At 40.5% G+C, this 26,583-nt stretch overlaps 1 protein-coding gene across 1 annotated transcript in view; it reads left to right on the forward strand.

Annotated features, from left to right (window-relative positions):
* HPSE2 (heparanase 2 (inactive)) overlaps nt 1–26,583 on the forward strand; it is a 746,397-nt gene that overhangs the window by 558,561 nt on the left and 161,253 nt on the right. Inside the window, exon 8 of the mRNA XM_036736909.1 lies at nt 8,259–8,365. Within this exon, the coding sequence (XP_036592804.1) occupies nt 8,259–8,365 (107 nt within the window). The remainder of the gene's footprint in view (nt 1–8,258; nt 8,366–26,583) is intronic.

Below are 26,583 nucleotides of genomic sequence, written 5' to 3' on the forward strand. Positions count from 1 at the left end.
TTACTATGTATTTCCCTCCATCCTATTTTCCCCCTGTTTATACTTTTCTCTCTCTCTCTCTCTCTCTCTCTCTCTCTCTCTCTCTCTCTCTCTCTCTCTCTCTCTCTTTTCACCCTAACCCTCCTCACCAGTGTTTTGCTTTTGGCCACTGCCTCCCTAATCTGCCCTACTTTCTATCAGCCCCCCACTTTCTTTCCCCCTTTCTCTCCTACTTCTTTAATGCTCACCTCCTCTCTTCTTTCCCTCTACTGTGACTGGTCTTTCATGCCTCTTCATGTGAATAATTTACCCCATTCTGTTGTCTCCCCTTTCCTCTTCTCCCAGTACAATCCTTTTTTTTAACCCCTTAATTTTTTTTCATCACATCAAAGTTAACTTATACCTGCACCCTCTAAGTCCTTCTAACTGCCCTAGTAGAGATACGGTTCTTAAGAGTTACAAGTATCATCTTCCTATGTAGGGATATAAACAGTTTAACCTTCTTGAATACTTTATTGAATATGGTTTGTTTGTTTTCGTGTTTGCCTTTTTATGCTTCTCTTGAGTCTTGTATGTAAAAATCAAATTTTCTTTTCAGCTCTGGTCTTTTTATTAGGAAAGTTTAAAAGTCCCCTCTTTCATTGAATGCCCATCTTTTCCCCAGAAGGATAATAGTTTTGCTGGGTAGGTGGTTCTCTGTTATAATCCAAGCTCCTCTGCCTTCCAGAATATTATGTTCAAAGCCCTTTGATCCTTTAATGTAACAAATGCTAAATCCTGTATAATCCTGACTGTGAGTCATTGATATTTGAATTGTTTTCTTTCTGGTGGCTGGTAGTATTTTCTCCTTGACCTGATAGCTTTAGAACTTGGCTACAACATTCCTTGGAGTTTTCATTTTGGGATCTTTCAGGGGGTGATCGGTGCATTCTTTCAATGACTTTTTTGTCCTCTCATCCTAGAATATCAGGGCAGTTTTCCTTGATAATTTCTTGAAAGATGCTGTCCAGGCTCTTTTTTATCATTTCTTTCAGGTAGTACAATAATTCTTAAATTATCTCTCCTGGACCTATTTTCCAGGTCAGTTGTTTTTCTAGTGAGATATTTTACATTTTCTTCTATTTTTTCACTTTTTAAATTTTGTTTGATTCTTGATATCTCATAGAGTCATTAGCTTCCACTTGCCCAATTCTAATTTTTAAGAAATTCCTTCAGTTAGCTTTTGTACCTCCTTTTCCATTTGGCCACTTCTACTTTTAAAGATGTTTACTTTGGTCAATTTTTGTGCTTTCTTTTCCAAGCCGGTCATTCTTTTTTCATACTTCTCTTGTATGACTCTCATTTCTTTTCCCCTTCTACCTCTCTTACTTGATTTTTAAATTCTTTTTTAGCTCTTCCAAAAGGACTTTTTGGGTTTGAGACCAATTCTTATTCCCCTTGAGGCTCTGCACGTAGGCATTTTGACGTTATTGTCGTCTTCTGAGTTTGTGTTTGTTCCCAGCCAATTTACTTGACCCTTGAGTTTCTCATTGGGGTAGGATTGCTTGTAGAGTATAGAGTACTTTGTCCCAAGCTTGAGGGGCTGCGCTGTTGTTTTCAGAGCTATTTCTACACAGCAAGCTCTGCCACACCAGCGCTCCTCCTCCCCCAGGAACCCCCAAGCTGGACCACTACTGAGATCCAAGCAGGCTCTGCACTCCTGCTCCTATCCACCACTTAATTCCTCCCATCAGGTGGGCCTGGGGCTGGAAGCAACAGCAGCTGTAGCTCTGGAAGCAGCCTCAGAGCTGCACCACCTGTGCCTCCCCTGGGGCGGTGGCTAAGCCGAGAACTCCTTCCACTTTGTTCCAGCAGCTTTTCCCACTAACCTTCTCTGTTGTCTTTGGTGTTTGTGGGTTGAGAAGTCTGGTAACTGCCACAGCTCACTAATTCAGGGCGCTAGGGCCTGTTCCACCCGGCTCCTGGTCTGTTTGGTCCGGGTGCAGCCCACACTGGGCTCTGCTCCGCTCTGCTCCCAGCTCTGTGTGATAGACCTTACCCCGTGACCATCCAGGCTGTCCTGGGCTGGAGCCCTGCTTCCCTCTGCTATTTCGTGGGTTCTGCAGTTCTAGAATTGGTTCAGAGCCATTTTTATAGGTGTTCGGAGGGACCTGGGAGGGGAGCTCACGCAAGTCCCTGCTTTCCAGCCGCCATCTTCCTGAGTTTGTGTTTGAATCTCCCTTGTCGTCATAATAGCTTTTGGTTTATGCTCATTTTTTAAAAATTGAGCTCTGCTCCTAAGGTATAGGGGGCACTGTCCTGAGCTTCTTGCACTCAGGACAAGGCGCCTAGTCACTGGCTTTCTGTGCTGGGGACTCTGGGGCTGGTGGCTTGTCTCTTGTCTCTTACACTAGGGTGGCCTGGCCTAGTTGCACCTGTTGTGTCCTGGGTTCTGGGACTGGTAGATTGTTTGCTGTGCTGGGGCTGGAGGCCTCACAGCTGGTCTGCTTTGCCACTGGCCTGTTGAGCCAGGACAGTGGGGCCTCAGTTGCTGATCTACACTGTGGCTAAGAGCCTCCTGCTGGCTAGCCTGGACACTGCCTGCACTGGGCTCTGCTCACCTTTTACCCAAGTGAGAAAGACCTTTCCTAAAGTCCTTATAAGTTATCTTGGTCTGGAAAACTGTTTCACTGTGTCCTTTTTATGGATTTCATCACTTCAGAGTTCTTTTAGATGCTTGATTTAGAATTGTTTCTGAGGGAAACTGGAAAAAGCTCAGGCAACTTCCTGGCTTCTCCCTGCCATCTTGCCAAGATAGTTAGAACCAGGAATAATATAGCCTTCAAAGCTGACTAGGGAAAAAAAATTGCCCTTTATTCAAATAGTGGATTTTCAAGCATTTCTGATGATTTAATAGAGCTGAATAACAACTTTGAAATACAAATACAAGAATCCAGAGAAACTTAGAAAAGTACCTTTATTTGAGCTATATGATGATGTAGTGTTAACATCTAATGGAGAAGAAACAAGTGTCATTCAGAACCTCAGTGTTTCCAAAGGTTATTGGGAAAGTTAATTAAGAAAACCCAAGGTCCTGGGAGTGGGTCATTTCAGTTTTGAGGGTTTGAAGAAGGGATGGATATGAGAGGGGAAAAAAGAATAAGCTAATGTAGTAGGGAGGATGTTGCTCTTTCTCACAATTGAAATATGTTTAAAATATACTGAATTGGAGGAAAAAGTAGGAGGAATGAGAATCAGAATAACCCCACTCTCATCCAGAGGGGACAAAGGAGGATAGAACACATACCTGCACACACAAACAGTTTGCTGGAGAAATAATAGCTGGCTTTTCTATGTCTCTTGAAGTTTGGTAAAGTATTTTGTATATATCATCTTATTTGTTCTTCAGAAGAGCCTCATGAGGTAGTTTCTTTTATTATTATCTCCAAAGGTTAAGTGACTTGCCCAAGGTTATACTGTCTATTAAGTATCTGAGGCAGGATTTGAACTCAGGTCTTCTTGATTCTCAAGTCCAACACTCTCAACTATGCTGCTTAGCTTTCTGAAATATATCAATCTTGGCAAGGAAACAAGAAGAAATGGGAAAGGCAGGGTTAAAAGAGATAGTACATAGAGAGGTTGACTTCTTTACAGCTTTTAACATACTTTATCACCCTCTCCTCCTTGATACTCTTCTCGCAAGGTTTTTGTGACACTACTCTCTTTTGGTCCTCTTCCTGTCTGACCACTTCATCTCTGTCTCCTTTGTGGAATCTTCATCTATATCACATCTGCTAACTTTGAGCGTCCTCCAGAGCTCTATCTTGGACCCTCTTTTCTTCTCACTTTATGTTATTTCACTTGGTGATCCCATCAGTTCCCATGATTTCAATTATCTGTATAGGTAAGATTCTCATATATACTTATCTAGCCTTTACCTTCTGTCCCAGCCTTCATTCTTGAACTTCCACCTTCCAGACATCTGAAACTGAATGTCTCATAGATATATTTTTAAAATAAATGAATAATTTTTGCTTTGTAACATTTTCAAAATTTTGAGCTCTGAATTCTTTTCCTCCCCCTCCTCCATCCCACCCATTGAGAAGGCAAGCAATGTGATATCCATTATCCATGTAAAAACATGCAAAACCATATGTCTGTTTTAGCCATGTTGCCCAGAAAAGCAAGAAAAATAAATAAAGTAAAAATTATGCTTCAACTACACTCAGACTTTATCATTTCTCTGTATAACATTTTTCATCATAAGTCCTTCAAAATTTGTCTTGGATCATTCTTGATCAGAGAAACTAAGTGTTTCACGGTCAATCATTGTTACAGTGTTGCTATTACTGGGGACAGTGTTCTCCTGGTACCACCACTCCCTTCATTTTGCATCAGTTCATATAAGTCTTCCCAGATTTTTCTGAAACCATCTCCCTCATCATTTCTTAAAGCACAATAGTACTCCATCACAATCATATGCTACAACTTGTTTAGTCATTCCCCAATTGACAGGCATCCCTCCAATTTCCAATTCTTTGCCTCAATAAAAAGAAGTGCTATGGTTTTTTTTGTGTGTGTGTATACATATATGTATGTATGTATGTATGTATATGTATATATGTATAGATATACACACATATATATGTATATATATACACACATATATATGTATATATATATACACACATATATATGTCTTTTTTCCTTTCTCTTTGATCTCTTTGGGTATATTAGCCCTTTGGGCATAGTTTCAAAGTGTTCTCCAAAATGGTTGGACCAGTTCACAACCTTACCAGCAATATATTAGTGCCCAATTTTCCCACATCCCCTCTAGTATTTGTTATTTTCCTTTTCTGTCATGTTAGCTAATCTGATACGTATGAGGTGGTATACCTCAGAATCCCATAGATACCTTAAGTTCAACATGTCCAAAAACTGAACTCATTCTCTTTCCCCCCAAAACCCTCCCGTCTTCTGAATTTCTCACCCAGGCTTGAAAATTAGATGGCTATTTCTACCTTCATAACTTGTCTTGTATATGCCCCTTCTCTACACTGATATTGCCACCACCCTGGTGAGGACTCTCAGTACCTCGTGCCTGAACTATTGCCCTAGTGTGTTTGTGGATTTCCCTCCTCCATTCTATCCTCTACTAAGTTGTCAAGTTGATCTTCCTAGAGCATAGATATGATCATGTCACCCTGTTATTTTATTACTTCCAAGGTCAAATATAAAATCCTCTGTTTGGCATCCAAAGCCCTTTATAACCTAGTCCCTTCCTACCTTTCCTGCCTTTTTAGGCCTTACTCTATGATATGCTCAGCAATCCAGCGTCACTGTCCCCCTTCCTTGGACAAGACACTCCCATCTCTAGAATTCTTTCCCTCATCATCCTCATCTCCTGTCTTCCCTGGTTTCCTTCAAGTCTCAGCTAAAGTTCCATTTTCCATATGAAGCCTTTATCTTTGTGCCTTCCCTCTATTGGTTAAGTCCAATTTCTCTGTATAGCTTGTTTGTGTATAGTTGTTTGCATTTTATCTCCCCCATTAAACTGTGAGCTCTTCAAGAGCTGGATTGTCTTTTACCTTTCTTTGTATCCCCAGTGCTTACACCAGTGCCTGTTCCATAGTATGCGCTTAATAAATGCTAGCTCACTTGATTCAGTTTGAATAGTCACAGGTAGAACCAACTTCTTCTCATGCTGAAAGGAAGAGTAAAAAGAAAATCAAAGAATTAGAATTTAAGAGAGTACCTTAGATTGCCTCTTAGACAGCTGAGGAATGATTATACAATTATGGTACATGAATGTAATAGGATATTATTACTCTGTAAGAAATTGTGAAAGAGACAGTTACAGAGAATTCTAAGTAGTATGCATTGATGCACAGTGAAATGAGCATGACCTAAAAAAGAATTATAGAAGTACATTCCTGTAAAGAAAAGCAACTTTAAAGATTTAAGAATTCTTATCAGTGCAATGATCAACATGTCTCCAGAGGAGCTGTGATAAAATTACCCATCTCCATACCAAGTGATGATAAACTAAGGATGCAGAGATATAAATTTTTGGATATGGATGTTATATAGATTCATTTCAGTTTCCATGGATATCGTCTCTATGCTGATAGTTCTCACATCTATTTATCCAGCCCTAACTTCTCTGCTGACCTCCAGTCTCCTAATGGATGTCTTCAATTGGATGTCCCATAGACATCTTAAACTCAACATGACCAAAACCAATCTCATTATCTTCCCATCCCTACCCCTGTCCCCAACCTCCTCTCTTCTGAACTCCTCTATTCTTGTCAAGGATATGACCATCTTCCCAGACACCCAGGTTTGCAACCTACGTGTCATCCTCAATTCCTCACTCTCTCACATACACACCCATATGCAGTCTGTTGCCAATTCCTGTCAATTTTACTTTTATAAGATCTCTTCTCTATTCTGACACTGTCACTGTCTTGCTGGAGACCCCCATCACCTCATGCCTGGACTATTTCAATAGCCTGCTGGTTGGTCTACCAGCCTCAAGCTTCCCACTATTCTAGTACATCTTCCAATGAGCTGTCAAATTGATCTTCCTAAAGCATGGGTCTGACCACGTTATTTCCCCCAAATCTTCCATTCAATAAACTCCAGCAGCTCTTTGTCACATCCAGGATCAAATATAAAACTTCTTTTTACAATTCAAAGTTCCTCATAACTTCTCCCCATTCTACTTTCCAACCTTCTTATTCCTTGCTACTACTCCCGCCACCTGTTCTGTGACCCTGTAGCACTGGCCTTCTTGCCATTTCTTCAACAAAATACCCCATCTTCGGACTCCAGACGTTTTTCCTGGCTATCCCCTATACCTCGAATTCTTTCCTACCTCATTTCCACCTTGTGGGCTTCCCTGGCTTCCTTCACAATCCAGCTAAAATTCCTCCTTCTACAAGAAGCTTTTCCCATTCCCCCTTAATGCCTTCCTTCTGTTGATTATCTCCAATTTTTCCTGATATATATTATTTGAACATATTTGTTTGTATGTTTTCTTCCCCGTTAGACTGTGAGTTCCTTGAGGGCAGGGACCATCTTTTGTCTTTCTTTTTGTCCCCAGAGGTTAATACAGCACCTGGTATATGATAGTAAGTCTTTAATAAATGTTAGTTGACTGATTTGTTACAAAGTTTTTTCCCCTTTCTTTCCATTTTTAATTTGGAAGAAAGCTCAGGAGAAAAGAATGTTAGCAAGAGTGATGCCCAAAAAGGCCATTGAAATATAAAATACACAAATAGAACAGAAGGAAATTCAGAATGAAGTGCAGATGAGTAGGACAGCTTTGAAAGTAACATGGAATTTATTACATCCTTTAAAAAAAACAAGCAGTATGATGTGCAGATTCATGGTTTCATATGTAGAATCTCCTTTTGTCTTGTGCTGCATATGTGAAAATTTTCTTTTTTGGTTTAAGTTAATAGTAGAAAACAATAAATAAAATTAATCAGTAAGAAAGGTTACCTTGCGTGTCCCAGGTAGGACTTTCATGTTTGATATGTTCCAATATTAATAATACATACCATATTTTAATAACCTGCCATGCTGATTCATTTTCAACTTGTGATCCACATTCATTATTGGAGAACTTTTGTTTTGGTTTATTTTGTGTTTTTCCCCTTTTCCCTATATCTGTATATAGAGATTCATTTTTCCTTCTGAGTTTTCATCTTTTTTAAGTTAATATCTTCTGGAAAAGACAAAGGTACCACATAAATACTTCATAAATTTTTAGTGAAAAAGTTATAACTGAATCATTCGGTATTATAGTCCTTGGACTGGAGCCTGAGATAGTGATATTGTCCAGAGGATCTGGGAGCATTCTCACTCCTCTACTCTTCTATAGCATTTTGTTGTGCAACTTTCTAACACAATAACCATGTAACATTTTGTATCATAGTTCTCTTTCTTTTTGTCTTATCCACTGTTTTAAATTCAATGAAGGGAGAAATTTTGTTTTAGCTCTCTTTGTCCTTACCACCTAGCTCAGGGATTGGCAAGACAGTAGGTACTTAATGAGCCCTTGCTATGATACTCCTCATTTCTGCCCAGCTTTGAAGGATATACAGAAAAGTTCCTAGCATGTGCAGACTATCAGCTTGCAGATCTTCTCATTTAGGAGCGCCCAATACAGGGGTAAGATCTAGGAAGAGCACACAGGAAGGTTTTAATTACTAAAGGGCAATGTGTTTTCTCTGGTATGCAAGGAGAAGAGGTTCATTTTCTCATAATTTTCGTGGCTTTTGTTTTATGAACAGGTGGTAAACACATATACCCCAGGGAAGAAGATTTGGCTTGAGGGTGTTGTAACCACCTCAGCCGGAGGCACAAACAATCTCTCTGATTCCTATGCTGCTGGATTCTTGTGAGTAACATCTGAATTTCAGATATAAGGTGATGGGAAGGAAAAACTATAGCATTCCTGCTATGTTCCTGATTACCTTATTCTGCCAGTTTGGGGCCACCAGACTGCTTGAGAGGTAGCTTGGATAGAGTGCTTAATTTTGAGTCAGGAGACATTTGTTCAAATTCTGCCTCAGACATTTCATAATTGTGTAATCATGGGCAAGTCACTTAATCTATGTGATCCAAAGTCCTCACTTTAAACACAGATAAGCCCATCCTCTACTCTTCGCTCTCACTCTTTCCCTTCCCCCCCTCCCACATCCAATAAGTTTCCAGGTCTTATTGATTCTCCCTTTAGAGCATCTCTCATGTTCTACCTGTTCCTTCTACTCCCACCACAGCTGTCCTAACTCTGGACCACATCACCTCTTTTGAACCAGTTCTCCACAAAACTATGACACGGATGCTCCTAAGAACAAACATGACCAGATCATTTCCCTTTGCAAGCTTCAGTGATTCCCTGTTGAGTCTAGGATAGCATACACTAATCTCTGTCTTTCACTTAAAATCCTCCCAGACTGGCCCCAGCTTGGTGTTGTTTTTTAAGTTGATTGCAAATTTCTCTTCTCATAAGTTCACAGTGAAACTGGCCCACTTGTTGTTCCCTGTATAGCACAAGTTGGGTTTCCGCTCACATGGTGAAGAGCATGTGGTATGGCTTGCCCACTCCAGTTTGCTTTTACAGGTCTAGATTCACAAAGACAGACCACCACCATACGGTTATACTCACAATTGTTCATGTACTAGGGGTAACCTTTTTGAGAGGAAATACACTTCCGTTATTCACCACTCTAGCTCTTAAAACCCCAGCTTATGCATTTCTAGTTAAAGTAACCATCACTCACAATAATGACACTTCTAAAATATTAAATATAACCATTTCCTTAATAAGACAAAAGAAATAATAATATCATAGGTACTCATATATTAAGTACATGGACAATAAAATACATCAAAGTTCACATATAAACCTTGGTCACGCACCTCTACCAACGCATTCAATATCTGTGGAGGAGAGTTGACATACATTTACAGCAGAGGTTTCCAAACTTATTTGGCCTACTGCCCCTTTTCAAAAAAAAAATAATTACTCAGTGTCCCCCTGGAAATCTACCTTTTAACCCTTTAATGTTTTTTTTGAAATTTATGTCATTTCAAAAAAATGTTTTTTTAAAATGATGCATGTTAAATATAAAAATTTATTATAAGATGGTGTGTTTTCCTGCATTGAAATTTTGATGATGCAATATTGCATCGTGTTATTGTAAACAAGTCTAATGACTTGTTTACATGTACATATTCCTGCCAGTGCATGCTGGACTTCCCAACAATATGGCGCATTGCCTGCCAACACGTGCTTCTTAAGACCTGTCCATGGAGTTGACCCCTGATCTGTGTTTATTTGGAAAATAATGTAATCACTACAGCTTTAACTCTGCTGCACAACAGATGAAACAATGGTTTTTCGAACTTTTCTTCTCTCCTTTCCTTATGGTTCCATGGCTCCCTTATTTTTGTTCAGCACTCCCCTATTGCACCCGAAGCTACTACTGCCCCCTCCTTGGAGCATTCCAGTGCCCCCTGGGGGTGGTATCGCCCGCTTTGGGAACCTATGAACAGGAATCTGGAAAGGATGCGTATGTGGGAAGAAAACTCATATGTCTGACATAACTTTTTTAAGGGGGCAAGGTAACTGACTTGTCAAGGTTAAGTGACTTGCCCTGGGTCACAGAGCTAGTAAGTGTCAAGTGTCTGAGGCCACATTTGAACTCAGGTCCTCCTGACTCCAGGGCTGGTGCTTGTTTGACCTGACTTACAACTCTGGACTGCAGGCTTTGATGTCATTAGTCCATTCAGGAACATACCCAGGACGCTAAACCTCTTCTTAATTTATTTTTTTATATTTTTTTAAAACCGCTTCTTAATTGATCTTCTTTTGCATCTCACTACTTTCCAGTTAGTCATTCCTTTCTCTTCTGTACTCTAGCTTAGCCTTTACAAGTTATTTCAAGTTACAGTCATCCTTAGAAAGTGTTACCTCTTAATGGGAACAGTAGTTTTCTTTAAGTTGGAAAGCTACAAAATTCATTACACAAGCTGCCTCTGACAATATGGACCAATCCAGCGAACTCTTCATTTTCCAGGGTGCAGCACTGTCCAGTCAGAATAGAACTCACAGCAAATAGTTCAATTGATTCCCTGGGTAAGGCAAAATCAGCCTCATCACCTCTTATACGGTAAAGCAGCCACAGTACCATTCTTCCCCCTTTCTGCTTTCCCTCTTAAGAGAGAAAGAGTCCGTGAAATTTTTGGAAAATCTGACTCATAAACTTTAGGTGGCACTGGAGGGCAGTAATGGAACTTGCAGCCTTCATTCAGCCAGTCAGGAACTATAGCAAAGAGCATTAACAAGATATGTTTGACCTCATGTTGTTTTTATCCTTGTCTATTAGGTTTTTAATTCTTCTGCCTCAGTTTCCTCCTCTTTCTCATATTCCTTAAAATGGCTTAAGTCTCTTGGCTCAAGGGAGTCCTGGAGTCCCTTTTACTAATAACTCACCATACTTTTTAAATGATATCTTAGTCTTAAAATAATTATGATTTCTCATTTCTTTTGTTTTAACCTATCAAGTTGTAAATAGTTGTATGCAAATGACTGAGGGACCATGATGAGCTGCAACTCTTTAAGTTTTTAATACATCGCTCAATTTCTTTTTCTTCCCTAAACTATTTCTTTGTGTTCATATTTTCCATGCTTTTAAATAAAGAAAATGCTTAATTTCAGTTAGAAGTTAGTGAAAATAAAATTTATTTTTTCCACTCAAGTTATCGTTCCCCCTGAAATTTATTCTAAGGCTAAAAACCCCTGCTTTAAAATCGTTAGATTGTTTGCATTCAAGCAGATCATCACCCTACATCTTTCACAAGGTGATTTATGTCTTTCTGTGAATGCTGTCATTCATTTTCTATCGCAAACCGCTCAAATCCCATCTGAAAATTGTGTTTTTCTGTCCATATGTTTTAGCACAGGAGTTCTTAACCTGATGTCCATGAACTTGATTTCTTAATATTCTGATCACTGCATTTCAAATATAATTGGTTTTCTTTGTAATCCCCTGTATCATATTTTATTCTGTACATAGACTTCACCAGACTGCCAACGGATTCTGTGACATAATAAAAAGTTAAGGAAACTTGTTAGCAGATTATATTAAACAAAAGTTCCTTTCCTGTTCATTTCAGTCACTAAAATATCTATCTGTAATCACAATAATGGCTTACATTCTTTAACAGTCGATTTAAATATTTTCATTTAACAAAAGCACTTTTTGGGGGCCCTTTTCAGCACTAAATTTATTTTTAAAGGACCTTAAAGAGATTGTACATTGTACCTGGGCATGGCATTCTATTGCCTCTTCCCCCTCTGGTCCAGGCTGATTCCTGTGCCAAGAATGGTCTCCCTCCCTCCCTAGTTCCTGGAACACTTGCCTCCTACAAGGTACACTTTCAGTATTAATTCCTGCAAGGATACTTTTGTTTCCTTCTGTGATATCAATTAAGTTGGGTGTCTTTGATTGAGTCTTACTATGTGCTAAACCCCAGGCCCAAACCTCTATCTACTAGATTCTAAGCTTATGTGGGTGTGAAGCCCTCAGGGTCCTAAGGGAAGTTGCTAAGACCAGAGCCAACAGTAGGAGCCCAAGTTCTGGTCACTCAGATGACATTTTATGATGGCTAAAGAGTGTATAAAAAGAGAGGACAGAGCTATTTGCTTGGGGCGGGGGCTCTCACTCCTGGAGGTGTGTTGATGTGGAGACTCTGGGCAAGCTGCAAACTGCCCCCTAGCTTTGCAACCCAGATGTTGGTACTGCTAACTATGTACTGTGATTTGAATCAGACAAGGTATTCTGTTGATGTTTGTTATTTTTTGTTTGTATTTGCTTTGAAGTTCAGGGGGTTGATCTTTTACCCCTGAACTGTGAATGATATTTGTATGTTGGCTTGAAATAAGACTGTTAACCCCATTAACGCTACTTTCCCTAGTAAAGCAGATCAAAAGAACCTGTGCTTGCAGTGTTCTTGCTGTTGGGCTTGTGTTGGTTTTTCACCCCCACAGCAGTTGCTAGCCAGATTATTGCAATAAATGGTGTAGTCATGGAAGGATCTGCAGATTAAAAGGAAAGTATGGCATTTTGGGGTATTGGGGTGGTTGAATGTTTCCTAGTTTTTGGATTGCTCTTTGTGCTTGGGGTGGCTATGATTCTGTGGAGCCCCAGGAGCAACAAAGGCCCGGTGGAAGTATTGGGAATGGTTTCCTGGGGGCCCAGAGCAGGGGCCCTGGGAGATAATCCCTACTTTCAAGAGCTTGAGCTGATAAGCCTAGCTCTGGAGGACTGTGCTGAAAGGGCAAATGTTTTGAGATTATATTGTATGAGGAGCTTTGGAACAGGAGCAGAGAACTGCCTTCATACAGACGTCAGAGAAAAAGCAGAGAATGGCCTTTGTGCAGATTTGGCAGGAGCAGCTGGTGAGGAGAGAGGAAAAAGCTGATGGTGGCTGCCCACATATTGACTGCCTTCTTGGGAACCTTGAGGTGAATGCAAAGGTGGAGAACTGCCTACATCGAGATCTGGATTCCAGCAGAAGCCAGGAGAGACCAGCCAGAGCTAGACAACCAGGAACCCAAGGGCTTGGAATTTAGCCCTGGGGCTAAGTGCAAAGAGCTAAGTGCACCTTTTTGTTGTCTCCCTCTTGGGCTGCTTGGGACCCAGGAGGGAGGGGTGGGAGAAGTGCCTTGGACCCCCCAGGGACCCCACCCTGTTGGCTTTATTGCCCAGCCACCCCTCAGGACTTGGAATCGGAGACTGGAACAGCATCAAGAGGACAGACCCCCAACAGAACTTTGTCTGGACTTTTTCTTCCAGTTGGGACTTTGGGTGCCAATATATCCCAAATCTTGAAAGAACAAAATATTCTCCTCTCTTCTGAGTCACAAATAGGGTCAAAGACATGATATTACCTGAGTCTAAGTTGCAGATCAAGCCATTTGTTTCAGATACAATAGAACTTTGAGCCCTTAATTCTAATTTCTATACCCCTTCCCCTCCACTCTCCAGTGGCTGGATATTCCCATTACCTCAGCCTAGCTTGTCAACATAATTCCTGCTCCTTTCTGTTCCATCTTATGTCTCCCAGGAAGCTCTTTTCACTGGCTTGCCCAACTGCTGCAACGCTGACAACCTTTGAACAGTGTAGTTCAGTCTTCCTGGTTCCAAGGCCATCTCTTTTTCCCCCATACCACATTGCCTCTTTAAATGAATATATCTTCTTAATATACCACGCTACTCCCTGCCTATTTTATTTATTTTGCTTTTAGGAATAAGGCATACTTTTGAAAAGCTGTAGTCTAGTCCTGAGTCATCCTATAAGGTGTCAGTGATATCTATGAGGTAAAATTTGCCTTGTGCTTTAGAATCTCTGGTTTACTTTGTTTATTGCCTTTATTTTGTGTTTTGTTGTAGACATCTGCGATCATGGATTTTATTGTGGGATTCTCTCTTGGTTGTTAACTCCTGTGGATTTACTTTAACATCTTTTATTAGATGTTGGTTCCTATAGAGTATTGGTTATTTAAAAACGATCTGAACGTTTTAGTGTATGAGTCAACAACAAGATATGGCAGCCAAGAAAGCCAGAACAATTTCAAGCTGTATGAGGAGAGGTGTAGTGTGGAGAACTAGGGAGTTTTGCACTCTGCCTTGGGTAGAACAGTTCTGAAGTATTTCTTGGCACCAAATTTTAGGAAATACAACAAATACAGGATAGTGTCCATAGGAGGGAAGCCAGGATAAAGAAGGGCTTTAAATCTATTCCTTCGATTGAACGGAGCAACAGTGGGTATTTATCTTAGAAGAAGAGACTGCAGTGAAAAGGGGAAAAGATATCCTGATAAATGTATTCAATGTACTTCAAATATGAAGTAGTATTAAATTTGAGAGAGAAGGGAAGAAGAGACAGGCAGAGGCAAAGGGAGGAAGAGAGAGAAAGAAAAGCTGATTGCCTTGTTCTCCCTGTCCCCAGAGGACAGAACCAATAGCAATAGGTGAAAGTTGAAAAAGACACATTTGGACTTGAAGTAATGAAAAACTCACTAACAATTAAAGTTGTCCAGAAATGGAATAGCCTTCCAAGAGACATAGTGGGTTCTCCTTGCTGGAGATCTTCAGTAAAGTCTGTATGACTACTTGTTAGATATATTGTAGAAGGGTCATAGTCCAACTTCTTCATTTTATAGTCGAGGAAACTTTGGCCTCCAGAGTTTAAGTGCCTTGCCAAGGTCACAAACCCACGTTCCCTGACTCCAGGGGCATTACTCTTTCTGCTACATTACACTGCTTTCTAGAGGATTCTTCTTCAGATGTGGACTGGTCTGAATAAGTTCTAGAGTCTCTAACAACTTTGAGATCCTAGAATTCTGTGATTTTTTTTTCCTTTATTGTACCTGCTGCTCTCTATAGTATCGGGATTAGCTACTATATATAGTTAATTTTGTCCTCTTCATTCTCTGATCTTTTATTGTTTAAAGACTTCTTGACTAGATTCTTTCTCAGGCAGGGGTATTTTTACCAGCCCTCAATAGTTTCATTCTATCCCTGGCAAAATACTTATTTTAAGCCCCGGTCTAGACATCCAAATTCCATTCTCAGACCTCTTAACTAGGTGTTCACTTCCCAGATCTGCCTTTTTCTTCTGAAGCCTCTGCCTTTAGTTGGTAGCAGCAATGAAGATGCCATCTGTATTCCCGAGTTCTTCCCTTTCTTGTTCTGGAGTTCACAATCCCAAGTAATGCTTTCTAATGTTTCTTCTGGCTCTATGACCAGCATTTGGGAGCGGTCGTCAGGCTTGGGAGATCTCAGGAGGCGGCCCACGTAGGTCTCAATAAAACCTCTCTGTCGTCTTTATTATGTCAGCAAGTAGCTATCTCTATTCCCCAATTAGGTAGGCACCAACAGCCAGAAATCTCTTCTGTTGCTGATCATTGTGGGATGAACTCTTTTATAAATGTGAACAAGAAGTTGCTTCCTCCGGATGAGGTCCGATTCCTCCCCTCCCCCCATAAGAAGAGCTTCATACAGATTACTCAGTTTGAAATGTTCAGTCATTATTCTTCCCTTCCTTTTTTAATAATAGCTGTCATTTACATAGCACTTTAAGGTTTGTAAAGCACTTCATACTATCTCACTTGATCCTCCCAACAACTCCGTGAAGTAGGTGCTTTTATGATCCTTATTTTACATAGGAGGAAACTGAGTTCGAGAGAGGTAAGTGACTTGCCCAGGGTCACACAGCTAAGATGTGTTAAATGTCTAAGGCAAAATTCAAACTCAGGTCTTCCCGACTTCAAGTTCACTATACCACCTACCTACTAACAGATGTTACATTTTTCTACTCATCAGACTCAACTCAGCTAAAAATTTCCCTCTGCCTCTATAGATTGTTTTTATTCTTTTTTTTACTTTTGAATCATTTCTTTCATTTCAAAACCATCATTCACAACTGAAGTTTTGGGCTGTTGTGGCCTGGATTCAGTCATAGGAGTCTCATGTTTCCATACAGGGTTTCCCCTGGGAACATCAGACTTTAGTTAGTGTGTCCTCTAGGGTCCTTAGCTACAGTGTAAGAATTCAGACTAATAAAACAGCAAATTCAGGACATGTTTTATTTAAGCCAACATAAAGTACAATGGTACAGTGGACTTGTACCCAAGTCTGTAGATAGTCAAAACAGTTCTTGGGTTGTTCGGTGATCTTCTCTCCTCAGGGATCTAGGCAATTTGTCTGACTCATAATACCAGTAAAGTGACAGGTCCAAGTTTTTGTTCTTTCAAGATTTGGGAATTCCTCTTCTAAGGGCTAGTGTATAAAGTCCTCATGTTGGCTAAAACCTCTTTGAAGGAAGAGGTGGGCCTGCATGTTCGAGGGGCCTGGCTTGATGCCTTGTATCTCCTCAGTCTGGCTCTTTGTCCCTACTGCTGACGAGGAGGTCATTATCTCCTCATGCTGTTTCTCTGCTGCTCTTTCTCAATCAGTTGACAAGCTTTTACTGTGTACCAAGCACTGTGCTACATGCTGGGTATACAAAGAAAGGCAAAAATGTAGTCCCTGCCCTCAAGGAATACACATACTAAAAGAAGAGAAAACATAAACAACTCTATACATACAAGATATATGCAGCCTAAATGGGAGATCTCAGAGGGAAGGCACTAGTAGTCAGGAGACTTCGAAAAGCCTCTTACAGATGGTGGAATGTGATTCTTGAAGGAAACTAGGAGGTAGAAGCAAGGAAAGAGAGAGAGAATTCTAGGCATGACAGGCTGCTGGTGAAAGGGCACCAAACTGGTAAATGGAATGTCTTAAGGCCAGTGTCACTGAATTAAGGAGTACATGGAAAGGAATAAAGCAAGTTCAGAAAAGTAGAAAGAGGACAGGTTCTAAAGGACTTTTAAATGCCAAGCAGATCATTTTATATTTGATGCTAGAGCTCAGAAGGAGCCACCAGACTTTTCTGAGTAGGGATGTGCCATGCTTAGAACTGTACTTCAGGAAGATCACTTTGGTAGCTGAGTGATGGATGGATTGGAGTGGGAAGAAACTTGAGACAGGTAGAGCAAGCAGCAGGCTATGGCAGTAGTTCAGGGGTGAAGAGATGTGGGCATCTACCAGGGTAGCAGCTGTGTGAGTGAGAAGATGAGGTATGTAAGAGAAGTTATAAAGGTAGAAACAACAAAACTTGGCAACAGATAGGTGGAGTGAATGCAGGTGAGGAGTCAAGGTTGACACCTAGATTATGAGCTTGGGTAACTAGGAGAGTAATGGTACCCTCAGTAGTAATAGGAAACTTCAGAAGAGGGCAGAGTTTGGGAAGAAAATGTAATGAGTTCTGTTTTGGACATGTTGAATTTTTCTCTAAGGCAGAGATTCTTTTTTAAAAATTATTTCATTTTTAAAATTTTCCCCAATTACTTGTAAAAGCAATTTTTAATATTCTTTTAAAAAAATTGAGTTACAAATTCTCTCCTTCCCTCCCTTTTTCCCCCCATTGAGAAGGCAAAAAGTTTGATATAGGTTATAGATATGCAGTCATAGAAAACATATTTCCATGATAGTCATGTTGTGATAAAAGAGAGAGACAGAAAAATAAAGAAAGTAAAGAAAAAGTATGCTTCAATCTTCATTTAGACTCCATCAGTTCTTTCTTTGGAGATAGCATTTTTCATTATAAGTCCCTCAGAATTGTCTAGGATCACTGTATTGCTAAGAATAGCTAAATCATTCACAGTTGATCATCATGCACTATTGCTGTAACTACACAATATTCTCCTGGGTCTGCTAATTTTATTCTGCATCAGTTCATGTAAGTCTTTCCAGGTTTTTACTGGGCACATCCTGCTCATCGTTTCTTAAAGCACAATAGTATTCCCTCACAATCATATAAAACAACTTGTTCAGCCATTCCCCAATTGATGAGCATCCCCTCAATTTCCAATTCTTTGCTACACCTGAAAGAGCTGCTATAAATATTTTCATACAAATATGTCCTGTTCCCTTTTTTTTCCTGTTCCCTTTTTTAAAAACCTCTTCAGGATATAGACTTAGTAGTGGTATTGCTAGATCAAAGGGTATGCACAGTTTGATTGCCCTTTGGGCATAATTCCAAATTGCTCTACTGAATGGTTGAATCAGTATACAACTTCACCAACAATGCAATATTGTCTGAATTTTCCCACATCTCCTCCAACATTTGAGATTTTCATTTTGTCATATTAGCCAATCTGATAGCTGTGGAGTGGTAGCTCAGAGTTGTTTTAATTTGCATTCCTCTAATCAGTAGTGATTTAAAGCATTTTTATATGACCATAGTTTTGATTACTTAATCTGAAAACTGCCTGTTCATATACTTTGACTATTTGTCAATTGAGAAATGGCAAAATAGGGGTCGGGGGGCGGAGCCAAGATGGCAGCTGGAAAGCAGGGACCAGCGTGAGCTCCCTGCCGAGTCCCTCCAAAAACCTATAAAAAATGACTCTGAACCAATTCTAGAACTGCAGAACCCACAAAACAGCAGAGGAAAGCAGGGCTCCAGCAGAGGGAAGCAGGGCTCCAGCCCAGGACAGCCTGGATGGTCTCTGGGTGAGGTCTGTCCCACATGGAGCTGGGAGCTGGGAGCGGAGCAGACCCCAGCCTGAGCAGCGCGGACCAACAAGACCAGGAGCCGGGCGGAGCGGGCCCTAGCGCCCTGAATCAGTGAGCTACGGCAGTTACCAGACTTCTCAACCCACAAACACCAAAGACAGCGGAGAAGGTTTGTGGGAAAAGCTGCGGGAGTGGAAGGAGTTCATGGTTTGGCTTCCAGCCCCGGGGGCAACAGAGGTGGGGCAGCTACAGCTGCTGTTACTTCTGGCCCCAGGCCCACCTGCTGGGAGGAATTAAGTGGCGGATCAGAGAAGGAGTGCACAGCCTGCTGAAGATTTAAGCCCAGTCCGGGTTGGGGGTTCTTGGGGAAGGAGCAGTGCTGGTGTGGCAGAGCTGGCACATCCCCCCCAAACGTGGAACATAGAACTCTTTAGTCTACAAGCAGTCATACCCGCTGAAAAACTCAAGGGTCAAGTTAGTTGGTTGGGAATGTGGCCAGGCAGCAAAAACGCACCCAGATTCAGTCTCAGACTTTGCATTCTTTCTTTGGTGACAAAGAAGACCAAAACATACAGACAGAAGAAGTTAGCAAAGTCAAAGAGCCTACAACAGAAACCTCCAAGAAAAACATGAACTGGTCCCAGGCTATGGAAGAGCTCAAAAAGGAGTTGGAAAAGCAAGTTAGAGAAGTAGAGGAAAAATTGGGAAGAGAAATGAGAAGAATGCGAGAAAACCATGAAAAACAAGTCAATGACTTGCTAAAGGAGACCCCCAAAAATACTGAAAATACACTGAAGAAAACAACACCTTAAAAAATAGACTAACTCAAATGGCAAAAGAGCTCCAAAAAGCCAATGAGGAGAAGAATGCCTTGAAAGGCAGAATTAGCCAAATGGAAAAGGAGGTCCAAAAGACCACTGAAGAAAATACTACCTTAAAAATTAGATTGGAGCAAGTGGAAACTAGTGACTTTATGAGAAATCAAGATATTATAAAACAGAACCAAAGGAATGAAAAAATGGAAGACAATGTGAAATATCTCATTGGAAAAACCACTGACCTGGAAAATAGATCCAGGAGAGATAATTTAAAAATTATTGGACTACCTGAAAGCCAGGATCAAAAGAAGAGCCTAGATGTCATCTTTCAAGAAATTATCAAGGAGAACTGCCCTGATATTCTAGAGCCACAGGGCAAAATAGAAATTGAAAGAATCCACTGATCACCTCTTGAAAAAGATCCCAAAAAGAAATCTCCTAGGAATATTGTCGCCAAATTCCAGAGCTCTCAGATCAAGGAGAAAATACTGCAAGCAGCCAGAAAGAAACAATTTGAGTATTGTGGAAATACAATCAGAATAACCCAAGATCTGGCAGCTTCTACATTAAGAGATCAAAGGGCTTGGGATACGATATTCCGGAGGTCAATGGAGCTAGGATTGAAACCTAGAATCACCTACCCAGCAAAACTGAGTATCATGCTCCAAGGCAAAATATGGATTTTCAATAAAATAGAGGACTTTCAAGCTCTCTCAGTGAAAAGACCAGAACTGAATAGAAAATTTGACTTTCAAACACAAGAATCAAGAGAAGCATGAAAAGGTAATCAAGAAACAGAACAAGAAAAAGAAATTGCAAGGGACTTACTAAAGTTGAACTGTTTTGTTTACATTCCTACATGGAAAGATGACATGTATGATTCATGAGACCTCAGTATTAGGGTAGCTGAAGGGAATATGCATATATATAAGTGAATGTGTATGTATATATCTATGTGTATATATATATATATACATATACATATGCATATGCATATACATATATATGTTTATGTATATATATGTTTATATATAAGTGAATGTGTATGTATATATCTATGTATATATATACATATACATATGCATATGCATATACATATATATATATATATGAGAGAGAGAGAGAGAGAGAGAGAGAGAGAGAGAGAGAGAGAGAGAGCAGACACAGGGTGAGTTGAAGATGAAGGGAAGATATCTAAAAGAAATAAAATCAAATTAAGGGATGAGAGAGGAACATACTGAGAGAGGGAGAGAGGGAGAGATAGAATGGGGTGGATTATCCCGCATAAAGGTGGCAAGAGGAAGCAGTTCTGTGGGAGGAGGGGAGAGGGCAGGTGAGGGGGGAATGAGTGAACCTTGCTCTCATCAGATTTGGCCTGAGGAGGGAATACCATACATACCCAGTTGGGTATCTTACCCCACAGGAAAGAAGAGGGAGGAAGATAAAAAAAGGTGGGGGGGAATGATGGAGGGGAGGGCAGATGGGGGTGGAGGTAATCAAAAACAAACACTTTCGAAAGGGGACAGGGTCAAGGGAGAAAATTCAATAAAGCGGGATGGGTTGGGAAGGAGCAAAATATAGTTAGTCTTTCACAACATGAGTATTGTGGAAGGGTTAAACATAATGATACACATGTGGCCTATGTTGAATTGCTTGACTTCTTAGGGAGGGTGGGTGGGAAGGGAAGAGGGGAGAAAATTTGGAACTCAAAGCTTAAAAACAAATGTTCAAAAACCAAAAAAAAAGTTTTTGCATGCAACTAGAAAATAAGATACACAGGCAATGGGGTGTAGAAATTTATCTTGCCCTACAAGAAATGAAGGGAAAAGGGCATGGGAGGGGAGTGGGGTGATAGAGGGGAGGGCTGACTGGGGAACAGGGCAACCAGAATATATGCCATCTTGGAGTTGGGGGGAGGGTAGAAATGGGGAGAAAATTTGTGATTCAAACTCTTGTGAAAATCAGTGCTGAAAACTAAATATGTTAAATAAATAAATTTAAATTAAATTAAAAAAAGAGGAATGGCAAAATACAGAAATTATTTCTGTAAATTTGACTCAGTTCTCTATATATTTGAAAAATGAGGTCATTTATCAGAAAACTTGGTATAAATTTTTTTCCACAGTTATGATTACTGGTATTCCTTCTATCCTAGTTCCCCCCTTTTAACCTACTCTCTCTCTCTCTCTCTCCTTTCACCCTGTCCATTATCAAAAATGTTTTATTCTGCGTTTTACCTCCCCAATATTTGCTCCTTTTCATCAGCACCCCCCTTTCCCTTAATCCCCTTCCCTTCCTGTTTTCCTGTATGTTAATATAGGTTTCTGTGCCCAACTGAGTGTACGTGTTATACCCTCTTTTAGCCAATTCTGATGAGAAATAGGTTCACATGATCCTCCCCCCCTTCCCTATTTCGCCGTCCACTGTGAAAGTTCTTCCATGCCATTTTTATGTCAGATAATTTACCTTATTCTGCATCTCCCTTTCCCCTTTTCTGAATGCATTCTTCCTTCTCATCCCTTAATTTTATTTTTATAGATAATCATCCCATCTAAAGCCATATTCTTAAAAACCTTCATCCTGTAGTTGAGTTCACTACCATTACATATGGTCTTTGGGATTAGAGAGATTGGCCCAGTGCTACATTGTTATTTTCCACTGATAGCATGCTCTTCAGAAGAAGTCCCAAACGATCAGCCAAACTCTTGTGGTGGGCCTATTCTCTAACATGTCACAAATGGCCTTTATCTTTTTCATTAGAGTTGGCATAGTTTCTAATGCACAGGAACTGTATCACATAGGGCATCAGCATCAGTGTTGGTTTTATTTGACCACTAAACGTGCTGAACTCATAGTTGGCTCGAGACTCTTCCCACATCGGCAGCATCTCATCTGAGTGCTTGTGAGGCAATGTCACTGGGTGTTGTTGGTCCATATCTACAATCCAAGCCTATGCATATGGTCACAAAACTTTTAAGTGGTAGCTAGCTTCAAAACCAGGAATTCTTAAGTTGTAGATAAGATAATGAATCCCAATATCTGGGAGAATCCTATTAGATTGGCTTTGGGTTGACAGTACTGTCTTGTTACAAAGCTGGTTCCAAAGCCATCTACCCAAAGGACTTGATTGGATCAAGGAAAGCCATTACTGGCATATCATAAGGTAGGCAACCAAGTTCTTAATGTCTGATCACATTTCTTACCTCAACAATTTCCAAAAGATGGCAGGGTGTCAAGGACTGATTGCCCTTTTTCTGCCGCTTCTATTTGTGGATTTTCCCAAAGGTAAATCACATATAAAATCATTGTAGGGGGGTGGAGCTAAGATGGCGACTGGATCGCTTAAACTCTCCCCCAGGTCCTTCCAAACACCTGTAAAAAATGACCCTGAACAAATTCTACAGCTGCGGAACCCACGAATTAGCCGAGGGAAGCAGGTCTCCAGCCCAGGAAAGCCTGAATGGTTGCTGGGAAGGGTCTGTGGCACTGTGCTGGGAGCAGAGCGCAGCCCAGTGTGGCTGTGACAGGACCAACCAGACTGGGAATCAGAAGGAGCAGGCCGTAGAGCCATGAATCATTGAGCTCTGGCAGTTGCCAGACTTATTAAACCACAGACACCAAAGACAACAGAGCAGGTTAGTGGGAAAACTGCTGGATTGGGGTGAGAGAGGTGTGGTCTGGCCCCAGCCCTGGGGGTGCCAGCAGCAGTGGGAAGCTCCTGTGGCTGCTTCCAGAGCTCCAGCATCAGCTGCTTCCAGAGTCCCTGGCCCACGCGGTGGGAAGAATCGAGTGGCAGATCTGAGCGGGAGTGCAGGGAGCAGTTTGCTGGTGCGGAGGCAGGGTTCTCTTGCTTTGCCCTGCTTGGATCTCGGTCATGGTCCTGGTTGGCAGTTCTTGGGGAGGAAGAGTGTGGATGTGGCAGAGCTTGTGGTGATGGTGGAGTAGAAGTAGCTCTCAAAACAGCAGCGCTTGGCCCCTAAAGCTTGGGACAAAGCACTCTCTACTCTACAAGCAGTCATACCCTGACAAAAAGCTCAAGGTTCAAGTAGTTGGCTGGGAACATGAACAGGCAGCGAAAAAGGACTCAGACTCAGACTACAGAATCATTTTTGGTGACAAGATCAAAACATGCAGCCAGAAGAAGTCAACAAAGTCACAGAGCCGACATCCAAAGCCTGCAAGAAAAATATGAATTGGTCTCAGGCCATGGAAGAGCTCAAAAAGGATTTGGAAAAGCAAGTAAGAGAAGTAGAGGGAAAAATTGGGAAGAGAAATGAGAGTGATGCAAGAAAATCTTGAAAAACAAGTCAGTGACTTGCTAAAGGAGATCCAAAAAATACTGAAGAAAATAACATTTTAAAGAATAGACTAACCCAAATGTCAAAAGAGCTCCAAAAAGCCAATGTGGAGAAGAATGCCTTGAAAGGCAGAATGAGCCAAATGGAAAAGGAGGTCCAAAAGACCACTGAAGAAAATATCACCTTAAAAATTAGATTGGAGCAAGTGGAAGCTAGTGACTTTATGAGAAATCAAGATATTATAAAACAGAACCAAAGGAATGAAAAAAATGGAAGACAATGTGAAATATCTCCTTGGAAAAACCACTGACCTGGAGGATAGATTCAGGAGAGAAAATTTAAAAATTATTTGACTACCTGAAAGCCATGATTAAAAAAAGAGCCTAGATGTCATCTTTCAAGAAATTATCAAGGAAAACTGTCTTGATATTCTAGAACCAGAGGGTAAAATAGAAATTGAAAGAATCCACCAATCTCCTCTTGAAAAAGATCCCAAAAAGAAAACTCCTCAGGATATTGTCACCAAATTCCAGAGTTCCCAGATCAAAGAGAAAATACTGCAAGCAGCCAGAAAGAAACAATTTGAGTATTGTGGAAACACAAACAGGATAACACAAGATCTACCAGCTTCTACATTAAGGGATCGAAGCGCTTGGAATATGATATTCTGGAGGTTACAGGAGCTAGGACTGAAACCAAGAATCACCTATTCAGCAAAACTGAGCATAATGCTCCAAGGCAAAATATGGACTTTCAATAAAATAGAGGACTTTCAAGCTTTCTCAGTGAAAAGACCAGAGCTGAATAGAAAAGTTGACTTTCAAATACAAGAATCAAGAGAAGCATGAAAAGGTAAACAAGAAGAGAAATCATGAGGGACTTACTAAAATTGAACTGTTTTGTTTACATTCCTACATATAAAGATGATGTTTGTAATTCTTGAGGCATTTCTCAGTATTAGGGTAGTTGAAGGGAATATACATATATATATGTGTATATACACATAGACAGAGGGCACAGGGTGAGTTGAATATGAGGGGATGATATCTAAAAAAATAAAATTAAGGGATGAGAGAGGAATGTATTGAGATAGGGATAAAGGGAAAGATAGAATGGGGTAAATTATCCCACATAAAAGTGGCAAGAAAAAGCAGTTCTGTTGGAAGGGAAGAGGGGGCAGGTGAGGGGGAATGAGTGAATCTTACTCTCATCAGATTCAATTTGAGGAGGGAATAACATACACACTCAATTGGGTATCTTACCCCACAGGAAAGTATGGGGAAGGGGATAAAAAAGAGGGGATGATAGAAAGGAGGACAGATTGGGGGAGGAGGTAATCAAAAGCAAACACTTTTGAAAAGGGACAGGGTCAAGGGAGAAAACTGAATAAAGGGGGACAGGATAGGATGGAGGGAAATATAGTTAGTCTTTCACAACATGATTATTGTGGTAGTGTTTTGCATAATGATACATGTGTGGCCTATGTTGAATTGCTTGACTTCTTAGGGTGGGTGGGGAGGGAAGAGGCGAGATAATTTGGAACTCAAATTTCTAAAAGTGGATGCTCAAAAAAAATGTTTTTTATGCCTGCAACTGGGAAATAAAATATACAGGCAATGGAGTATAGAAATCTATCTTACCTACAAGAAAATTAGGGGAAAGGACATGGGGGGTGGGGTAGGGTGACAGAAGGGAGGGCTGACTGGGGAACGGGGCAATCAGAATACTTGCTATCTTGGAGTGGAGGGAGGGTAGAAATGGGGAGAAATTTTGTAATTCAAAATCTTGTGGAAATCAATGTTGAAAACTAAAAATATCAAATAATAAAATATTTTTAAAAATCATTGTAAAGCTCAGTAGTGGTCTCCACAAATCTTCAGCATTATCTACCAAATATCAGAAATATCTTTTGTTTTTGTTAATTATTTGGACATGGCTTTGGAGAGGGTGTCAATATATATTTATCTTCTTGGGGCCTATGTTCACTCTTCTGAGTATTTATGTAATCCACATACTTGAGAGTAGCCCAGAAGAACTGGTACTTGTCATCAGCAGCTTTTAACTAGTGGCTTCTAACCTATATAATACCTTCAGAGGTCTTTCCTCATGCTCTTCCAGGTCTTTCCCTCATGTTATAAAATCATTCAGATAATCCAACACCCATGTCTTTGACCTCATTTTCCACTCTTCTTAAGTTATTACAAAAGTCCTTTGTTTGCCATTCTTATAGAAAATAATCCTTAGCCCTATCTCATTCTTACTTTCAGTTCTTATAGCTAGCTTGTTTGCCACACATATCTACTCCACTGGGGCTTCCTGAGGGAGATTTCATTTATTCATTCATTGCAAAAAATATGATTCCTATGGAGGAGTAAAGGAATAGCAGACTTTTTTTGGCAGGGCAATTGGGGTTAAGTGACTTGCCCAAGGTCACACAGCTAGTACAAGTGTCTGAGGCCAAATTTGAACTCAGGTCCTCCTGACTCCAGGGATGGTGCTCTACTCACTGTGCCACCTAGCTGCCCCCAATAGCAGACTTTCAAGCATTTCTGATGAAAAAACAAAACAAAACTAAGTAGGAGTTTTGAAATACAAATACAAGAGTGAAAAAGAGCCTAGAGTGAGCTCAACCTGTTCAGTCATTTGCCCTGTCCCTACTGAAGCACCCTTGACTACAGAAGAGTCACTAAATGTAATTGGGGATATTACACTAAAATCTGTTGTAGATATCCATTGTTTCCTAAGTGCAAGGAATGAAGAATAAGGCTTGCCCTGGGTTGTCCTATTGGAAGTTCAATGTTATCCAAATTTAGTGAGAACCTGTGGTTACATTAGCTGAACATTTTATAGTTATAGAATATCTTTTTC

The sequence above is a fragment of the Trichosurus vulpecula genome, chromosome 8 (genome assembly GCF_011100635.1).
Source record: "Trichosurus vulpecula isolate mTriVul1 chromosome 8, mTriVul1.pri, whole genome shotgun sequence".
Classification (NCBI taxonomy): Eukaryota; Metazoa; Chordata; class Mammalia; order Diprotodontia; family Phalangeridae; genus Trichosurus; species Trichosurus vulpecula.